Below are 22198 nucleotides of genomic sequence, written 5' to 3'. Positions count from 1 at the left end.
GATTTACAAAGTAAAAACCAAAACAAAAGAAAGAAAACCCTTATAGTAAGTAAACCTAATTCAGCATCTACAGTAAAGTTGTGGAACACCAACTCATTTCAGTAAGTCCATGTTGTTGCCAGTTTATCAGTACTCTGTTAATGTCCACCTTTGGGTTCTGCACATTGGGAAAGGACTAGAATTCACTCAAGTTAACCAACCACAGCAACAATGATTTGTACTTGGATATTATGACCATATTTAGTAGTTTGTAACCAGCTTTCTTTTAAAAACCCCAGATGAAAATCCTGAAGGAGTTTCTCAGAAAAAAGTCATAACGAAAGGTAACTTGCTGTATTGCTTTAAGCTGTATTGAAGGAAGTAGTGACGTCTTTGTGGACTGAATTTTATAAGCACGATTTGCATGGTACAGATGTGTTATTTTGATTAATTTTAAAGTTTGATATCGTGAAACCTATCAATTATATTCTAAAGGAGGCCTGAAGTATCGTATAGTGTTGCAAAATACTCCGTTTAAAAAAAAAAAAAAAAAAAAAATTATATATATATATATATATATATATATATATATATATATATATATATATATATATATATATATATATATATAAACATACAGTGGCTTGCAAAAGTATTCAGACCCCTGACCAATTCTCTCATATTACCGAATTACAAATGGTACACTGAAATTTTGTTCTGTTTGATATTTTATTTTTAAACACTGAAACTCAGAATCAATTATTGTAAGGTGACATTGGTTTTATGTTGGGAAATATTTTTAAGAAAAGTAAAAAACTGAAATATCTTGCTTGAATAAGTATTCAACTCCTGTGCTATGGAAGCTCCAAGTTTGCACCAATGAAAGAAATTGCCCTAAGGAGAATACAATTACCTTACCATTGGCCTCCACCTGTGAATCATTAAAGTTGCTGTCACATTTTCTGGATAAAAACCCCACTGTTGAAGGATCATTGGTAAGGCTGTGAATCTGAAGGAAAATGAAGACCAAAGAGCATTCTACAGAAGTTAGAGATAAAGTAATACATAGATTAGGGAAAGGGTACAAAATAATATCCAAGTGTTTGGATATCCCAGTGAGCACAGTTGGATCAATAATCAGAAAGTGGAAGCTGCATCACACCACCCAGGCACTGCCAAGAAAAGGCCGTCCCTCAAAACTCAGCACTCAAACAAGGAGACTTGTGAGAGAAGCCACAGAGAGGCCAACAATCACTTTGAAGGAGCTACAGAGTTCAGTGGCTGAGAATGGAGTAATGGTGCACCAGTCAGCCATATCAAGAGCTCTGCTAACACTGGCCTGTATGGGAGGGTGGCAAGAAAGAAGCCGTTACTCAAAAAGTACCATCTGAAAGCACGTCTGGAGTTTGCCAGAAAGCATGAGAGTGACCCAGCTGCGATGTGGGAAAAGGTTTTGTGGTCAGATGAGACCAAGATAGAGCTTTTTGGCCAAAACTCAAAGTGCTATGTGTGGCGCAAACCTAACACTGCCCATGCCTCAAGACACACCATCCCTACAGTGAAGTATGGTGGTGGCAGCATCATGCTGTGGGGATGCTTCTCATCAGCAGGGACTGGGCATCTTGTTACAACTGAAGGAAGAATGGATGGAGCAAAATACAGGAAAATACTGCAAGAGAATCTGCTTCAGTCTGCTAAAAAACTGAAGCTTGGGAGGAAATTCACCTTTCAGCAGGACAATGATCCCAAGCACAAGGCCAAAGCAACATTGGAGTGGCTCAAGAACAAAAAGGTGAATATCCTACAGTGGCCCAGTCAAAGTCCTGATCTCAATCCCATTGAGAATCTGTGGCACTATTTGAAAATTGCAGTCCACAAGCGTCGTCCAACTCCTGAACAACCTGGAGCAAATCTGCCAAGAAGAATGGGCCAATATCACTCCGACACTGTGTGCAAAGCTGGTACATACTTACCCCAAAAGACTTAAAGCTGTTATTGCAGCGAAAGTTGGCTCTACTAAATATTAATGTGTGGGGGTTGAATACTTATGCAAGCAAGATATATATTTTTTTTTTTTCTTAAATATTTCCCAACGTAAAACCAATGTCACCTTACAATAATTGATTCTGAGTTTCAGTGTTTTAAAATAAAATATCGAACAGAACGAAATTTAAATGTACCATTTGTAATTCAGTAATGTGAGAGAATTGGTCGGGGTTCTGAATACTTTTGCAAGCCAGTATGTGTGTTTGTGTGTGATAGATATATTACACACACACACACACACAAACAAACATTCTAAATTATAATTATTAAAATAGTGATATTCATCATCTTGGTATATTCTAATCACGTTCAGTGTAACACTTGCCAACCAGTAAAGTTGAAAGGAAATGGGGAGGCACTGTGCACAGACACTGTCAGAAAAAAAGTGGGGACCCCCACCCCCACCTTTTTAGCCAACTTGTATTAGGGTATTGTTAACGTAAAATGCTCTTGATTTTTCTCCTTTTAAATAAAATGTGAGCTAAAGCTTTGTAAATAGGAACTTGCATATATACTATATAATGTGCTATTTCCAAATAAATAAGGTAAATATGCCTGTAAGAGGTGAATAGATCAATTTCTGGGATCAATCAGCTTCTACGTATTGGACAAGCGTTTGTTTGCCTTCACTCATTATTTTGGGCAACTGCAATGTGTGCCTTTGGGAGCAAAATAATTGATTAGGGTGTAAAAGATTCTCTTTGCTTGCCTTTAGACCTAGATGCTTTGGAGTGCCGTTTTGAGCAGGTTTGGCATGGTGGAGCAATGTATATGAATACATTTTGTATTGTGATGCAACGTGTAATAATACTAATAAAGCCTGATTCAGAACAATTACTGTGTGCCGTTTATTTTCTCTAACACTATTTGCTTTACTCAAATGGCTTTTGCTATATTATATATGATTTTTCATCAGACCTTTTTAGCACATTTGGATGTTTTTAAATATTTTCTTATTTTGCCAGTGACTCTCCTTTCATATACTGTACCACTTTTAAAAAAACATTTTAGATGGAGATTTGTGAAATATCTGTTCACTGTCTAATTGTCCAGATTATTATTTAACATCACTAAAAAAAGTAATCTCCCCTAAAAATTAAACCCAATTTAATTATTCAAGGTGAATTAAATTTGCTCTGTGACCTTGGCTTTTACTTTTCTTCTAATCTCTTGCTTCCAAGTTTTGCTGATGATAATCACACATTTTATAGCTCCCCAGCTGGGGTAAATCAGTTTGAGTGTTTGCAGTGATGTTGGTGATTTCATAATTATGAACTTGAAATTCTTGTAATGGTTACATTTTAAACCTTCAGCTCCTCCTCCACCAAGAAATGATTTTGGGAAAAAGTTCAGGGACGTGTTAAAAGAACACTTGAGGCTCGTAAAAGAGAAAGTGGCGGCAAAAAAGAAGGTGAAGCTCAATCTGGCAAAGATAGAATTAGAGAAAAAGGCAAAAGCAGAGAAGGCAGAGAAAAAGGAAGCAGTTAAGGCAGAAAAATCCAGGAAGGAGGCCGCAGTAAAAAAGGAAAAAGCTAATACCAAGGAGAAAGCTGGAACAGAAAAGACTAATCTGAAAGTGAAGGACAAGACTCAAGAGAAGGACAAGGTTCGAGAGAAGGAGAAGCCTTCCGCTAAGAAGTCTAAAGATACAAACAGATCTGACAAAGGCTCTAAAGATGTGACTAAGAAACCCAACACGAATACTAAAGACGCAAATAAAAAAGAAAAAGTAGACAAAAGTTCAAAAGATGCCAAGAACAAAGACGACAAATCTGCAAAAAATTCTCCTAAATTGCTGGGAAAAAAGTCTCCCAAGGAAAATGAAAAGAAGGGAAATAAGAAATGAAGTGACCATAAGCAAAGTGGAAACGAGAACCAAGTGGAGATGAGACTGCTTGACCTGCATAGAGAATGGAGTCTGGAAGATTGAACCAAATACAGAATCAACACTCAGAAATGCGCTGCCTGTCCTGGAACTGGTTGGCATAATATTAATAATGTAAGCATAATGCCCAGTAGTGCCTTGATAGTTGCTTCTCATCGACGCTGTCCCACTAAAGCAAAGATGATGTGCTCATTTAAAAAAAAAAAAAGTAAAACTTGTAGTTTGTACAGTGTAGTTTAATGGCTTTGAATTCATTTTGAACTAGAACACAGTGTAAGTTCTGCCCATACAGTCCTGTCACTATTGATTTGTAAGTTATCAGTATATCCAAGTTGTAACTTTCTTGATTTATAAACATGAGGGTCACTCTGGTCTTTTACTTTACTATCCACAATGTTTAAAGATGAACAAATACTGTATAATGCATCGGGCTGTGGGCTAAATATGCAGATATGTACAATTCTTGCAGATGTGGTTCAGAAAAAAAGGCATATGTGCAAACTATTGAAAAATGTACATGTACTGGTCTTGAATAAACACGCAGGATTTTCATGGATGTCATTTTTCTTTGGTAACTTAAAAAGTTGTTGGTTTTTGTATAAATCTATAGTTTTGCTCTGCAGAGGAATCATTAGTGAAGATGTCTTAAATGTTTCACACGTGAGATTTTCTAAGTAGAGAACCGGACAAACAACTGTGATAGAGCTTGGTAGGCTGTTAACTTTCAGTAGCACACATTTTTCAGAGGTTTAGCTTATCTTTTTATTCATCAATTCTGGCATGTGATTGCTTAGTACAACAGAAGTTACTTGGTATCTTTAAAACTGCCTGCCTCAATTTCACTTTGCTTGTACATTTGTAACAAGTTACTTCAACTTGCTGTTCATATGCTCTATTATGATCAATAACCTGCATCAAATGTCTACAAAAGTTTATCCAACACATCACAGTAGCAAAATGTTCAGTCCTGTCTGACTCGCCCATATTATTATTCTTATTCGTCTGAGGGGGGTGTGTGCATTACTTGCATACATTTTATTTTTAAATCAATATGAAAACTCAACCTAAGAGTTTGTTTAGGAAAAACTTTGAATGAAAGCACTGTCTCATTGATCCTGCAGGGATAAAGCAATACTGCTCAGGAGTATCAGACAATAGTGAAATCTGCACCAGTCACGGACTTTCAAGCGTATGTTCCTGGGAAATAACTTTTCTGAACTGTAAATATGATTACATTGATTACATCCATTCTCAGAAAAATAGACTTCATAAGGCACTGTGTGTTAACACTAGAGCTAACAGAGTGGTCTTGTTGGCGCATCACGTTTTTTAAATACATTTTTCTCCACTGATTTGGCAGCTAGGCACCTGTGGTTTTTTGACTTTTCCTAAATATATATAACATCTGAAACCACCAGTAGACCCAGGGTTGCAGAATCTTATGGAGGTATAATACGTTATACCTATAACTACTGCAGCTGTCATTTTGACTGTCATAGTAAAACAGTGGGTTTGGCTTAGTGCTGCTGAACTTGAGGTTCGCGCTTGTTTTGAATAGCTACAGGAGCCATTTTCAGATGTGATTTATCTATCAACAGCTGTAAAAATACTTATTTTCTATTTTGAAATACTTATTTTTCTAGTTCAAATGAATAGACCAATGCAACACATGACTGCACAGCAAGTCTTAGGCGTGATTTTATATTGAAGAAAAAAAAAAAAAAAAAAAAAAGGTTACTGAATAATAGTTTACCAAACCAGCTATTGCAAGACTGGAGACTGAATTTACTGTTGAATAGCTAACTCAAATTCAGGCACAAAATAAAAGGGTAAACAGAAAACACTTGTATACAACAGTCAAACAAACAAATCAATGTCCGACACTATTCTCTATTGCTTCACAGTGTCGTAACCTCCCGCTGCATGTCAAAAGTTGTCTCTGAGCTGCTAAAACCACTGTTTTATAGCCCAGCATTTGCAATTGTAAGTCCCCTGCCACCCCCAAATCTAGTGTCAGTGCTCGTGTTGTAACAGGTTTCCCCTCGCGTGTAACAAGCAGGCTGCAAAAACTGTCACAGACAATATCCTGAAGGAAAACAAACAATAACATCAAAATGTCTGATTTAGAAAGAAATTATGTGAAAATACATGTGAGAAAATCGGAATCAAAAGGTAAGCACTAGGTTTGGTGTGTTAAAATAAACACGTTTTATTGACTACTTTTGACAGAACCGTTTTGTAGCATGCAACACTGCAGTAGTTTTATATGCATTTTAATATAGCGTAAAAAAAGACTTGTGACAGTTCTAGGTATGTATGTACGTCCAGTAGTTCTAGTGTTAAAAGGTGGTATACAATTGATTCCCAGTGATTTTTACCTTCTGAATCCAAAAATGCTGTATACCAAGCTGAAATGTGTGTTCTTGGACCTCAAAATTGGGAAAAACAAAATGGCCACTAACTGTACTGTATACCTCTAACGTCTGAACTAACTGGGATAGAATGATGATCTAAGTGTCTTTTTCTACATTTTTAGGTATCCACAAACATGTATTAAAAGGGTTTGTAGGTATGGTCAAAGTTATTTTCAAAATGTCAGCCATAATAATTCATGCATGATAATTTTAACACATGCATAAGTTTACATACCACCCAAAGAATATAAAATAAAGTATTAGTACATTTTCTGTTGCAGATTATATCAACATACATGTTAATTTGTCATCTTTGTTCATACAGTCTACACATTTGCAAGTACCAGTACAAGGTAGTCTGGATTTTCTACATTTGCACCTCAGAGAAGAGCATGTGGTGGTGCAGCCACATGTTAGGAGTTGCATACAGGATGCAGGTAGAGGTGGAAGAAATAGGAGAACTGGTGCCCTCAGTTTCCATCCTATTGTTGTGGAAGGTTAGGTTTCAAGTGAGTGGCTTTAAACTAAATTGAGGCTTGAAAATGTGTCCTTCTGATATGGTGCCTCACAGTATTGGTTGTTGGGGGAAGAAGTTCAGGGCACACTGCTTTATTGAAAAGTATAACTGTCTGTTGAGGCCACATTGGGATTTTTGGAAATTTTACATTCACCATTGTTTCCTCTAAGAGGTTCTTGTCCAAGGCCACAAAGCAGTTCTTTGTGCTGGGGGAAAAAAAACAAAACAAAAAAAACAAAACACTGAAAGCTGTTTTCTTTGTGTGTCCAGACAGAAACGAGGTTGTATCACTACCAGTTATGTCATGGAAGGGTAGAAGTAGCTTTGCAGTTGAATGGTCTAAGTCACATGATTTAATCACCTTCCTCACAGGAATGAACTTTGGCTTCTTATGTGTTCCTGCCTTCTTCCACAAGTGTGTGCACCTCATACTTTCATAATGTGCTGCGAGTAACAGCAATACATCTGTGACCCGTGCAGACACCACAGTGCAATCAGAACTTGCATTCACACTGAAGCACAATCCTAGTGCCTGCCTCCTCGTGGAAACATTCAAGGTGTGTGGCGTTAGTGCTACGGTTATTGCATGCAACTTGTGTTTCTTCTAGGAATCCCCCAGCAACTACAATTGTCTTGCTTTAATGTGCTAACCAACTCGGATAGAAATCATGCCAGGTCAGCTTTGTTGTTAGGGTGGGATAGGAAACTGTACATCTTCTGATATGTCTTCGAATAGGTGCTCCTCTTCTTTTGGCCCTTGTTCCTGCTTTGATTGAATCCTGATTATACCTGTCAAAAAACAAAATGTCCATGCGAGTATATCCTGAATCGGAATGGTTGACCGATCGTGGCAAAAGCATCTGCAAAGTCACCAAATGTTTTTGCATTGTTTGCCCTACCCAGAGCAATGATCAGTGCTTGCCCATCTAGTATGAGTGTGGCACCTTTGAGGATTTCAATTGTTGCTGGACAATTGATGCCCTTGGTCAGCTCATCAATAAGAACTGATTTCTGTACAGTGTGGAGACTTCCAGTCCCACTGTCACTAGGAGAGATGAATGCTTTAGTATTTTATCTAAATCAACTTTTCTGCCTGCTTCATATGCAATGACAAGCCTTGTAGGGTGGATCTGTCTGCTTTTAGTAGTTTGTCTTTTTGATCGGATGCTTTGGGAACATAAGACATTTGAAAAAGTGAGTGACTTGTTCTTTGGCAAGTGATCGGAGAACCTTTTTGGTGGACTTCCATTTTAAGATAGAATAAGTCTGTCACTAACAAATTCTTCAGCCTGCCTCTGGCCAAAGTCTTTCACTTTAAGAAGCACATTTGTTCTTTCCATTATTCCTTTTTTTGTCGCAATATTTTCCAGTGTCTCAACCTACATTGTGTTCTATGAACATACCAAATTTCTTAGAGTTGAACAACTTGCTTTTCAGCTTCAGAGTCTTTGTGTCTACAGCTCAGGCTTGCTTCCTTGTGTGTCAGGGAGTCATCTAAAGAGACCATGACGTTGCCTTGTGTCAGCCGCAATTTGTGATCGCAGGTTGAAAGACGGAGCCCATCTACTCAAAGCAGATACAGTCTTTGTTATTTCTATAATTCCTCCTTTTCTGGACGTTCCATTTAAACCATTCCTGATCTGGATCTACTTGGTTGAATTTGGTCTTTCCCACCTTTTACTACAAAATGTCCCCTTTTGAATTGCTCAAGGACCTCATCAGGAAGTTGGTTCATCTCTGCAAGATAGTTGACTCCACACTTCACATCATTTGTATGGTCATATCTGTGGAAATAGGAAAGCATGCAGCAGAATGCTGACAACTGCAGCTCCCACAATCCCTGATGAACATTAGTAATACTTTTACCATGTGTAGGTATTTCCACCACAACTTTAATTCTTTGTGTTCCGATGTCGGACCCTGTCAGACATCATCGAAAAGACGTAAAGCATAGGTCTCTAGTAGTTTTTTTTTTCTCAGAAAAAAGACGAGATAGGAGCTGAATGAAACAGAAAAAAGGGGCATGAGCGCAATAGCCCTAGCAGCTGCACCACACAGAGATAAGCAGACATAAACAAAGGAGTTAGCTGCTTCTGCATCCACCGCCCAAATAATATCACTGATGTTTGCAGAGTTTTTTCAGATGTTCTAGTGGTAAAATAATGACTAGTATTGCATTATTGAGGAGTTTGGTGATAGAGTGATCAGGATTTATTAGTATGCACGTCTGTAAAGAGGTATGAGAAAAATACAGCGATCACAGGGTGGGGCTTGGCTGGAGATGCAGTACTGATTTCACTTAGCATTGCAATTCCCTTTTAAACCGGTTTTACTTTGGGGGGGGGGGGGGGGGGGGGGGATTTAAACAGTGTGTGTAAAATAAACAGCACGTGTGAAAATAAATTGGACCTGACCTGCCTGACAGGCGTTGAATAAATGGATTGCAAAGGGTTAAGTTTGGTTCTGCAGCACGTCTTTCACCAAACTGAGAGAGCACATCTCTGAACCTCTGTGTTGACGGGATTGTAATTAGATGTTTAGTATCTGCTTTCTCAATATTTTGTTTGAATTCATGTCTTTGTTCAGCAGGTATTCAAGAAACGGTGGTAGAAGTATCTGCCACATGGCTTAGACTGTGATTTTGTGTGCTGTTATTGTTTTCTCCTCACCTTTGCCAGCCATTGTATTTTCTGCTTTTTTCTGCCCTAGCAGGGCACTCTTGGTCCAACCCTCTAAAAGTCCTGTAAACTGTAAATGCTGGCCTATTGCCTTCATGAAGTGCACTGTAGTGTGAAGACAACACTAGGGATCAGGAACTCTTGGTAATCTTATTTGCCCATTTAAGTTGCATCAACTTGCAGAACAAGGCTTCATCCACAGTAATGACTACATATTTCTCGCTGTACATAAATTAATAGATAATCAATACCTGTATGGCTGCCATTTTGAAAATAACTTACTATACCTAGAAACCCCTTTTAAGTTCATGTAGTTTTAATGGATTTGTGGATGCCTGAAATGTAGAAAGACACCAGGATCATCATTCTATCCCAGTTAGATCAGAAGGTATACAGTACAATTGGTGGCCATTTTGTTTTTCCTAATTTTGAGGGAAAAAAACTGAAATTTTTGCTTGGTATACAGCATTTTTGGATTCAGCAGGTGAAAAGCATAAGGAATCATTGTATACCACATTTTAACCCATTTTCCAAACTTCTGAGATTTGGGACCAGACTATTGTGAGAAATTGGTTTTCATTTTGCATGTTGTCCATTAACACTAGGTTTGTAACTATGATAAACAAATTATCTATCGATTGAGACCCCACGATAAGATTGATAATATTTTAATGAAATCTAATATTTTATGAAATTAAAAACTTGTATATATTAACTTACTGTCAAGAATGTAATCTGTGGTGTTGCTTCTAAAAGTCACTGAGAATATGAGTGTGAAGAAATACAGGATAATGATACAGAGATCAAGAGTAACCTGCATTATTAATATATTTTGTTTTAAATCAGTTCCAACTGTTGCCGTCTGTCTTGAGCAGAACTAATAATATTTAACATTACTACATTCACGTATCGTCGTTTCAGAATTAATATTATTTTTTTACCTTTTCGTTTTGAAGCAGTGCACTATCTGCAACCTTTTTTCGTTTTTTGATTGTTGTCAGAGTCTAATTCCGCTGGATCGTAGGTCGACGTATGTGACCCTATGAAACATTGCAGGTTGTACAAAATAGTTTGGCACCATCGCCATGTAGAATGCAAAATTATTGGACATGATCCGATGCAGTAATTATTGTAGTGTGTGTTTTTTAATTCGTTTTGGATACTCGCATTAACAATACCAGTTGAGCTCTCCCAGGATACTAAACCTGCCCCAGATGCCCATATCCCCCAATCAGTGAGGAGAGCCCAGAGTTGTTATTGGCTGCTGTTAAGTGTCAATCAATAAATCCTGTCCAGTTTTCTTTTTGAAATTGAAACAAGTTTATAATCACATCAGGAAACTGGACTGGCACACAACTTCATTGGATTTAAGTGTTGGGTAAAAGTACACAAGACAATTTTCACAGTAAAAAATGGATTTCATAGTCTGTGTCACGTTTTTCACGGCCGTAAAATAGGTAGGGCTTGATAATGTACGTAAGCGAATCCACGTGGGCGAAATGTTGCAACGTGCTAAATCAATTAATAATAAATCCACATATGTATATGAAAGAGAGTCTACATATTCAAGTATGGCAATGCAAAATAAAATGATCACACAGGGAACTGGTTCTGTGGAAAGTTCCATTGCAGGAAAGGGTAAGCTATCTCCAATGTTCTGTTTGGAAAAATTACGATAATTGTATTCACTGAAGATAATGCAAATCTAAGTGGCTATGCAAAGCCATGTACAGTTTTGATTTAAAATATGACAAGTGAAATTCATCTCTGCAGCCACGGCACTGGCAGGGTCTGCTGCATTCACTAGAAGCTGGGCTATGGAATTCATAAATTGTAACCAACAGCAACCCCCCCCCTCAAAACAAAAAATTCCATTTGAATAGGCCATAGTCCTGTGGGTTTTTTCTTTTTTATTCTTTGAGGGAAATCTTAGAATATATAATATTGTTAAATTATGGAAACACTACATATGCCTAAAATACTGTTTTAAAAACAGTATTTTTATGTTGCAATACAAATTGGCTTTGCTGTGTTTTTTTGCAGCAGATTGCTTCAGAGCCTCTTAACTCAAATTACAAAATGTTTCTACCCACAAGAAACTTACAGTTGTACTCCATCTATTTTACCAAATGACAACAAACAATCAAAGTGTCTATTGTATAGTGTGCAGTACGTTGTGCAAATAACATCCATTTAAGTTGCCAAGCTAACAACTATGTAATTGTCATTTCCATGTTTATTTATGTATTTATTAACAGTATTGTGCATGTGCCTAACGACTCCCATGATGCAAAACAACTGTTAAATGTTCTGAGTCAGGTTTTATCTTTTGTCATGTTTTATACTCCAGACAGTACAAGTGCTGTAGTCTTGAGATAGTACTGGCTTAGCTATAAGGAAACTGATATTCCACTGTATTCTTCAACAGTGTACATATTGTCAAGTTTTGGCCCTGTAGAAAGCCTTTTCATGTAACAAAGAATAAAAAGCAGGTAGTGCACCTCACACTACCAGTATAATTTACACCTAGACTGTATAGTAATTACACCTGTACTCCACAATGCCTTCATGGATCAGTGTCTTTTTTTTTAAATGCAGGATTAAAAGACCGACCTGTTCCTCTGGACTCAACGTCTGCAGGAAGAGCAGAAGAGACAGTTCAGCCATCTGAAGAAGGTAATATGAAAATGTAGTTTACACATAGATATTTTTCTTCAATTTTTTTGTTATACGTGGCAGCTGTTTTCATACTGATCAATAGCCCATTACATTACTGCGTGCCAGCACACCTGAGGTCTAACACGTGTTCAGCATGTTCTGTCTGAGGTACAGTACCGACACAGATTACTGAAACGGCAAAAGATTTACAGAAGGACTGGGATTTTCTTGCCCATTTTTGCTGATTTGCTTCTTACTTGGTACCCCTGAATAGATCATTGTCTCCTTGTTAAATCAGCTAAAAATTTTAATGAGTCGTCTCATGTTTTTTGGTACCCTAGATATGAATAAATTATGAACAATGCTGAATGACTGAGTGGAGTTATGTGGTAGTAGAGTTGAAAGAATTGAATTCAGACGGATTATTTTTATTCCGCTACAGTGTGTCGTAATTATTGAAGACATGCTAATATACAGAACACATATGAAATGTTTCATTTTTGCATTATACGTAACTGCATTGAGGTATTTTAATGTCCATGGCAGGCTTATGCAACAATAACACTTGTTTTTAGAGCAAATTTTATATTGGAGGAATATTAAAATGGGCAAGTTATAGATAGCTATGTTTACATCATTTATTTGTATGCAGAATTGGTAATGAATTCAAATCCTTGTACATTGGCTAATCAACACTACTCATTTAGTCTCTTAAGTTGGAGACTGAAGCTCTCTCTCTATTCTGACCAGCGCTCTCAATGTTTGTTGATTACACCGTGTAACAATTATTATTATTATTTTTTTTTTTGTTCCTGGGTAGTAAGTGTTATTTCCTAATTGCTTATGCCTCAAAAGTATAGAAAATGGCTATTATTCCCCACAAACTTTGCTTTTGTGACCAGGACAGGTAAATTTCAAAATATCACTATTTCCAATGAGAAAACGGGCAAATTTGTGTCTTTTTGTTCACATAAACTCATAAAAAAACAACATATGAATCCAAATTAACATGTATTTACAGTACAATCGTAAATCTCGAAAAACTACTCACTTCTAAATCTTTTGTAGTCATTTTTGTATTACTTTAGTATAAATACACGTTAATTTGGATTCATATGTTGTTTTTTTATGAGTTTATGTGAACGAAAAGAAACAAAAGCGCCCGTTTTCTCATTGGAAATAGTGATATTTTAAAATATCACTGTCCTGGTCACAAAAGCAAAGTTTGTGGGGGAATAATAGCTATTTTCTGTACTTTTGAGGCATAAGCAATTAGGAAATAACACTTACTACCCAGGAACAAAAATTGTGGTACAAAGTGTTATTCATGGTTGTAATAGAGGGATTTTTCTGGGTCAACAAAACCTGGGAAGCGTTCAGTACGTTTAAAATAGAAAACTGAACAGATGGAGATAAATTGCTTATATTTTTAAATTTAACTGCAAAGTTCAGAGTAACTTGTTTGAATGCTTATGAATAATGCTCATTACCTTCTGGAAAACAGACTGTATTACTGCACTTGAACAGGCCAGTAGATGTCTTCATATAGTGAAGAGATCCGGTGTCAGTGCAGAACATTTTAACTGTTAACCAACATTTTGTAATCTGCTATATTACCATAAGTGGCCCGCATTCTTTTGTGCTTTATTTATTTATTTATTTATTTTTAAATGTGAATCCAGTATATTCAAATATTTACTTGCATTATTACATACATTATTTATACAATTCTCCTTTGTTTTTTGGTTTTTTTTTTTTTTTTTTTTTTTTTTTTTCAGTTACACGGCCTGGTTGCAGCTAGAACACTGGAGTAAATTTGAACTACAATACATAAAGGGGCTTGGTACTGGGGACAAATAGTTCAATGCATTTTGGAAATATCTACATATTGCCAGTGGAACATATAGGATAAATGCAAGCAAAGCACTGCTAGATCTTCAACAGAATTTGAGGGGGTCCAGTGATGTGATTATTAATTGCCAATAAGGGATAAAAAATGGAGGGATATATACTGACTGGGAGTAAAGACAGCATAGTCTCATGTTCATTGCTTCTGTGTTGGATTTAGAACTTCTGTGTTCTATGAATGTGTGATTATCAATATGTACAAGTAAAAGTGAAAAATGTTTTTGTTAAAGGCATAAAAGTAGTGCTTTCCAAATAATGTAAAAATTAATTGGTATCTATTTGGATTAATGTGTTACATTTTTATAATTGGTATATTGCCATTAGTTTAGCTTTTGTTTATTCTGGTTATTCAAATACTGGTAAAATGTGATTGCATTGATGCATTCGATTCAGTTTGCTTACTCCAAAGTGTTGATGAGCCAGTCTGTTTTCTCTTTAAACCACTAGAGCCTGAGCTTGAGCCTGACAAGCCTGTAGTAGAAGAAGCAATTTTTTCAAATGTGGCCCAGGAAAATGCACAACCTCCACCTGGTATGTATTCAATCTGTATATATTATACAGTACTACCAAAATGTGTTAATAAGGTATAAGGTAGTTTTAGTTTTTAACTAAAACTACCTTATACATAAACTACATTACACAGATTTTCACATTACATTACAGGTAATTTACCAGTTAAATGAGCAAGCTCCAAGTATTAATTATGTATTAATCCAATACATCCAAAGTGACTTACAGAAGTAAAACAGTATGAAAAGTATATTCATTACCAGCAGTAGAAATGCAGTACATATATACTCTACTACTTTCTTTGTAGAAGAGAGTGTGGAACAGGAATTATCCCCGGAAGAAGACCAGATCCCATTGCAGGAGGCCGAAGAGGAGGAGGCTCTATTTGAGGAGTTACAGGAGGATGAGATAGAGCACCCGGTGGAAGCAGCTGAAGAAGTCATACCTCTAGAGGAGGAGGAGCAGGAAGAGGAAGTGGAGGTAGAAACACTGGCAGCACCTTTGGAAGAGGCTGCCCCAACAGTGGAGGAAGACGTTGAAGTGGCCCCATTAGGGGAGGAAAAAGTTGAGTTTGAGGAGGTTCCATCTGCGGAAGAAAAAGCTGAGGAAGATGAAGAAACAGAGGCCCCATTGGAGGAGGAGATGGAGGAGGCCACCCCTTTGGAAGATGCTATAATTGAAGAGGATGAACAACAGGCAGAAGATGTGACTGCATCTGTGGAAGAACAGTATGAAGAAATTGAGGCACAGACTGGGGAAGCAGATGCTGAGGAAGAACAAACTGAAGAAGCGGCACCAGTGGAGGAGACTGCATTTGTTGAAGATCCTGTGGAAGAAGCCACTGGTGAAGAAGGTAGTGAGACTATTAACATTTGTCTAAATGTACAATACTTAACCATACCAAAGAGATGAACACTTATACGATATGAAGCAGTTGATTTACATAAATCTGCATGAATACATTTTCTACATCTTCATGGGACTAGCCAGGATACAGGGTGTCAATAATTTTTCAAGAGGTAGCAAGGAAAAATGCCCATTGTTTCATGCTACTACAGTATGTGAAGAATTAAATCAAACCTCACCAATTACTGGTGTAGTGTGTCGAATTGGTTTTATTAGGATAAGAACTTGGACCAGAATTTGTAGTTGTATGCAAGACACACCAGCTCATATGTGAACTGAAATAAGTAATAATAATCATATACACTGGAGCCTATTTTATTGATCTAAGCAGTGATGAATCTTAATACCACAACTTAATTTGAAAAACCTGCTATGTAAACCTCTCTTGTTTTTAGCAATTTTATTAAATTGGGGTCAATAAATTGCCCCTGGGAAGAACACAGCGCACGTCAGGTCCAATTTATTTACACACGCTGTTTAAAATATTTTTTTTCAGAGTAAAACAGGTTCAAAAGGCATTGAATCGCAAAAAAACACTCAGTTTGTTATCTACAGCTAAGCCCCACCCCTTGTTCACTGTATTGTTCACATACCTCTTTATAGACATGCATACTGATAAATCCTCTCCTGATCACTCGTTTTATCACCAGGCTCCTCAATAATGCGATCCAAGTCGTCATTTTATTACTATAACATCTCAAAAAGCTCTGCAAATGTCCGCGATATTCTTTGAGCGCTGGATGCGGAAGCAGCTATTCCCTTTGTAATGACCGTGTTATCCCTGTAATGCATGGGGCTAAGAGAAACACCCTTTTTTTCATTTAGCTCCTATCTGTCTCATTCAGCCATTTGAAAGGTTTTCTCTGCTTTTTCTGGAGAAAAAACGACTAGAGACGTGTGCGTTATGTCTTTTTGGTGTCGGACAGGGTCCGACATTGGACTGGAAAGGGAAAATTGTAATGTCGGACCTGGTCCGACATAGGACCGCAAAGGTAATGGGCTTTTATCAATAGTTAGTGCCTTGAAAAAGTCTTCACACCCTTGAACATTTTTCACATTCCACTGCCTAAAAAATACAATTCAAAATGCATTAAAAGTAGGAGTTTGTTTCATTGATCTACACAACATCATCTACACTTTCAACGTGAAAGAACATTTACAGAAATAGTCAAAAAGTAATTAAAAATAAAAAAAAAAAAAGTCTTGATTGCATAAGTCTTCACACCCTTTGTCATAGCAAACCCAAATTAGCTCAGGTACAACAAATTGCCTTAACAAGGCACATAAGATAAATAGAGCTCACCTGTGTCCAATCACAGTAGTTCAACTGATTCGAATACTCCTGGATGAAGAATCAAGCTGCTTCTGTTGTATGAAGTGAATTTGAAGCAAATGGCAAAACATGCCAAACAAGAAGCTGCCAGAAGAATTCCAGGATAAAGTTATTGAAAGGTACAGATTGGGGGAAGGCTATAAAAACTTTCAATGTCTTTGAATATCCCTTGGGGCTCTGTTAGGGCCATCGTTGTAAAGTGGAAACAGTTTGGCAACACCAAGACTCTGCCTCGATCAGGCCATCCCTCCAAAGTCATCAACCGTGGCTGATGGAAACTGCTGAGGGAGGTCACTGATAGGCGTAAGATTTACTTTAAAAGAACTACAGAGGTCTTTGGCTGAGATTGGGGGAAAATGTTGACTGTTCAATAATTTCAAGAGTACTCCACAAACATGGCCTGTATGGAGGGGGGGGGGGGGGGGGACCTGGGACTGGGGAGTCTGCCAGAGACAAGATTCACCAGGACAATGATTCCAAAGCACAAAGCAAAAGCAACAATGCTGTGGCTCAGCAAGAAGAAAGTGAATGTCCTTGAGTGGCCTAGACAAAGCCCAGATCTGAATCCTATAGAAAATTTGTGGCAAGACTTGAAGACTGCAGTCCACAGACAATCCCCAGCCAACTTGAAAGAGTTTGAGCTATTCAGCCAAGAAGATTGGGCAAAAACTGCACCATCCCGCTGTGCTAAGGTGGTAGACGCTTATCCAAAACGACTCATGGCTGTTATTGCTGCAAAAGGGGCTTGCACCAAGTATTGACTCAAGGGGTGTGAAGACTTATGCAATCAAGACATTTAGTTTTTTTATTTACTTTTTGAATATTTCTATAATTGTTCTTTCACGTTGAAAGTGTAGATGTGTAGATCAGTGAAACAAATTCCTACTTCAATGCATTTTTAATTGTATTTTTTAGGCAGTAGAATGTGAAAAATGTTCAAGGGTGTTATGACTTTTTCAAGGCACTGTAGTTACAGAAGCTTAATGTGTTGGTTAATTTCTCACATCTAATGGATTTAACTGCATTTACTGTATTTTAGTTTATTGTTTTGAAGTCAAGCAACATATAAAACGGTGTAACTTCAGCTATAACTGATTACATATCACTTGTTGTTACCTAATTTTACTCTACATTGGAAACCATGCTTTGTTCTAGACTTGGTTTATTCCTATTTAAATAATTTAAAAGTGAATCTGAAATTGGTAAATGTGGTTTAAATTCTGATACTCAGCAACATGTAGGGTATAATTATTTTAGCCTTCACTGTCCCCACAGTAAAACTCCTTAAGTCAGTTACATTCATTTACATTTTTGTTAAAAACTTGTTTAAAAATATAAACCACTACTAGGGTAGTTAGTCAAAATACTGGAGGTGTCTAATACTAAGTTAAGATTCACTTTGCAATCGCTGATAAATTGTTCCATTTCCTGAAGTTCATTGCTTTCTCTGTCAGTTAAAGCATTGCTTTCCAGCAAACAATGTATTTCTTTGAAATTACAGCTTAATTTACAAACGTAGTGGAATGCAAACTTTTCAAACAAAGCTTTGAAAAGAATAATACTGCTGTATTTTATTTGTTCACTAAGTTTCCACTTTGTCTGTAACAAGTTTCTTTACCACCTTATAGTTGCTTCTGAACCTGAGGAGGAAGCACCTGAACAAGAATACACAGGTAAGAAAACACCTGTTATACAGTTTAACTAATTATAAGGTGTCGTGTACCTCTTCATTTTTACTGTAATCTTACAATGCAAATGTGCAAGATAAACGCTTAATAAGTCATCTAAAATGTGACTGGTAAAGTAGCCAAAAATATCTTCTATAAGTTATACCTGGCACACACACACACACACACACATATAAAACATAACGTGAGGTCTGCTGTACTTGGCGAGTTAAATTAGCATGTGAAATTAGTTACTCTTTAATTCTTTAAAGCCTAACTGTTATTAGCCATGTCAAGTTCTCATGTAGTTGCAGCATATGATTTAAGCAGTTTAAAGCCTAACTGTTATTAGCCATGTCAAGTTCTCATGTAGTTGCAGCATATGATTTAAGCAGTTGTAACGTAAGTTATTGCTATATTTTTTATTTCTCTATTGTTCTCCCCGGAATACCTGCAGGTTGAAACGCGTAACCCACTGTTGTGGTTTTTAAATATGTTTAAATAAAGACTGTTGCTTTTATTGAGAGTTCCTTTGCGCTGTGGACTTAATTGAAATAATTAAATAACTTTAGCATAATTGAGGCAGAAGTGTTAAAGGGACTAGGAGCTCTTAAAATAAACAAATCCCCTGGGCCGGATGAGATCCTCCCAGTAGTACTCAAAGAAATGAAAGAAGTCTTACAAACTGTCACAGTCTCTTGACACAGGGGTGGTACCGACAGACTGGAAAATTGCAAACGTAATACCGATCCACAAAAAGGGAAACAAAACTGAACCAGGTAACTACAGACCAGTAAGCCTGACTTAGCAAACTTATGAAATATAGATTACTCTATTGGTAATTGGGAGACTTTAAAGCCTAACTGTTATTAGCCATGTCAAGTTCTCATGTAGTTGCAGCATATGATTTAAGCAGTTGTAACGTAAGTTATTGCTATATTTTTTATTTCTCTATTGTTCTCCCCGGAATACCTGCAGGTTGAAAACACTGTAGCAGCAAAGGTCATTCAAAATGATCTAGACAAGATTCAGAACTGGGCAGATACATGGCAAATTTTTAATAGAGAAAAGTGTAAGGTACTGCAAGGAAATAAAAATGTACATTATAAATGCATATGGGAGATATAAATTGGAGAAGGAATCTATGAAAAAGACCTAGGAGTTTTTGTTGACTCAGAAATGTCTTCATCTAGGCAATGTGGGGAAGCTATAAAAAAGGCTAACAAGATGCTCGGATACATTGTGAAAAGTGTTGAATTTAAATCAAGGGAAGTAATGTTAAAACTGTACAATGCACTTGTAAGACCTCATCTTGAATATTGTGTGCAGTTCTGGTCACCTCGCTATAAAAAAGATATTGCTGCTCTAGAAAGAGTGCAAAGAAGAGCGACCAGAATTATTCCGGGCTTAAAAGGCATGTCATATGCAGACAGGCTAAAAGAATTGAATCTGTTCAGTCTTGAACAAAGAAGACTACGTGGCGACTAATTCAAGCATTCAAAATTCTAAAAGGTATTGACAGTGTCGACGCAAGGGACTTTTTCAGCCTGAAAAAAGAAACAAGGACCAGGGGTCACAAATGGAGATTTAGAAAAAGGGGCATTCAGAACAGAAAATAGGAGACACTTTTTTACACAGAGAATTGTGAGGGTCTGGAATCAACTCCCCAGTAATGTTGTTGAAGCTGACACCCTGGGATCCTTCAAGAAGCTGCTTGATGAGATTTTGGGATCAATAAGCTACTAACAACCAAACGAGCAAGATGGGCCGAATGGCCTCCTCTCGTTTGTAAACTTTCTTATGTTCTTATGTTCTAATTGAAACGGGAGTATATCTATTTCTCCTTTGATATTTCTCACTGAAGGAGACTTCTATATATATATATATATATATATATATATATATTTTATATATATATATATATATATATATATATATATATATATATATATATATATATATATAATATATATAAAATATATTCACACACACATAGAAATTGTAACTGTCTTACACCAGTTTTTTCTCATTGGTCAGCAATTGTGGTAGAAGGCTTCTTGTTGATTTGCCCTGTTGATTTTTTATTATAATTTGTAGAACCAGAGCCAATTGAGTATAGAGAAGAGCAACCCTTTGACAGAATGTATCTCTGCAGATTACAATAAGCATTCAGTACCTTGTGTAGCACAGTCTTATTAATGCAAGAAGTAAATACAATGTTATTGTAATAAAAAATACTGAGCATGAAACCTGTATCCTATCCTGATAACACACTTTCAGCAATAACTGGTTCAGTTCATATTGAGTTGCTCTTTAATATCACTCCATTTTAAACTATACTATAAAACTAAAGATAAAGCCCCTAAAGCACAAATGGTTTATTCAGTTACACGCTTGAGGACTGTGTCCCAAACAATATTGCCATTTCCAACTACTGTACTGTTGTGTGTAAAACTGCCCTTTTTGTCCAAATATCTGCTTTTTGTTTATAAATTCAGGGTAATTATAACATTTCCTATTTGTTTATTACAATGCTTGTTGCATCTCCTATTTTCAGCTGACGATTCTGAAGGACAGGAATACTATGAACAGGAAATCCAAGGTTTTATTTCAGATTTCTCGAAATATGATTTTTTTTTTTTTTAGTGTTGATGTAGAAACAAAAGTAATATGTTAACCAGCTGGAAACACTACAATAAAATTACTTTTGCCTTTACGGAGGAACTGTTTACTTTCCAGAATTATTTTTTTTTGTTTTGTATGATAAATTTTTAATAGGCATTACAAGCACAATTCCCTAATAGGATTTTTGTGTTTTGCAGCGCCTGACCCTGATCCTGAAGATGAAGGTAAGTAGAGAGATGCTGTTTTGTTAGATATTCTAGCTTGATTAGTAGTGTTTTAATTTGCTCTGTAGAGGCAAAGGATAAATCTATAGTCCACTAACATGTTAATTTTATTGCTTGAAACAGTCTATGGATCTCAGAGCATGGATGTGGAATCTGAAATCCAAGGTTTGTCTTAAGTTGGTTTATTGTAGGTAGCACTAGTGATTTTTAACGTTTTGTTTTTTTTTCCTCCGTTTTCCAAACTTTTAATAGAATATGCCATTGCATACCAAATCCAGTCTTCAGTATCTAACACCTGTCTTATTCATTATTTTATATTCAAACTTTTTATCCGTCTATTGAATAATCGGATAATATACATTGGAGACCTTTTTAAGATTATTTCTATTCAAGACATTTTAACATAAAAAATAAAATGATAAACATGATGCTTGAAGTCCACAACTATTTCCATGAACTAAAAATGCTTGTACCCACTGTGTATTCCTGAGATATACCAGATAATTAGACGGTAACTCAAAATATTTTAAAACAAAAATGTTGTTTCAGCTGCAGTCCCTCTTCCTGAGCCAGTATATGAGCTAACGATGGGGACACAGGTACACCACAGTGTATCTTTTTATAAGTATATATATTATATATATATATATATATATATATATATATATATATATATATATTTTTAGAAGTCATTCCGGGGGTGGGGGGGTTAGAGAAAGAGAGAGATTCCCAACCTGTGGTCCCTGAAAAAGGACCCAGATTAGATGACGCTACGTAGCCTTTTTTAAACATCCATCTGCTACATAGCAGAGTTTCTTAACGAGCAAACTGTGCCTTTACAAACTACT

At 36.6% G+C, this 22198-nt stretch overlaps 1 protein-coding gene across 10 annotated transcripts in view; it reads left to right on the top strand.

Moving 5' to 3' along the window:
• The window catches only part of LOC121313375 (aspartyl/asparaginyl beta-hydroxylase-like), an 83382-nt gene that overhangs the window by 20150 nt on the left and 41034 nt on the right, over positions 1-22198 (top strand). For 4 of the 10 annotated variants that reach the window (XM_041245823.1, XM_041245820.1, XM_041245824.1 and 1 more), the window contains 7 exons: positions 12118-12195; positions 14533-14616; positions 14903-15448; positions 18463-18507; positions 21059-21103; positions 21324-21350; positions 21474-21515. In XM_041245823.1, the coding sequence (XP_041101757.1) occupies positions 12118-12195; positions 14533-14616; positions 14903-15448; positions 18463-18507; positions 21059-21103; positions 21324-21350; positions 21474-21515 (867 nt within the window). The remainder of the gene's footprint in view (positions 1-12117; positions 12196-14532; positions 14617-14902; positions 15449-18462; positions 18508-21058; positions 21104-21323; positions 21351-21473; positions 21516-22198) is intronic. The other 6 variants (XM_041245827.1, XM_041245822.1, XM_041245829.1 and 3 more) reach the window with 4 other exon arrangements.

The sequence above is a fragment of the Polyodon spathula genome, chromosome 3, assembly GCF_017654505.1.
Source record: "Polyodon spathula isolate WHYD16114869_AA chromosome 3, ASM1765450v1, whole genome shotgun sequence".
Taxonomy (NCBI): domain Eukaryota; kingdom Metazoa; phylum Chordata; class Actinopteri; order Acipenseriformes; family Polyodontidae; genus Polyodon; species Polyodon spathula.
The sequence above is the reverse complement of the archived record's forward strand: the minus strand, read 5'-3'. Positions and strand labels throughout refer to the sequence as shown.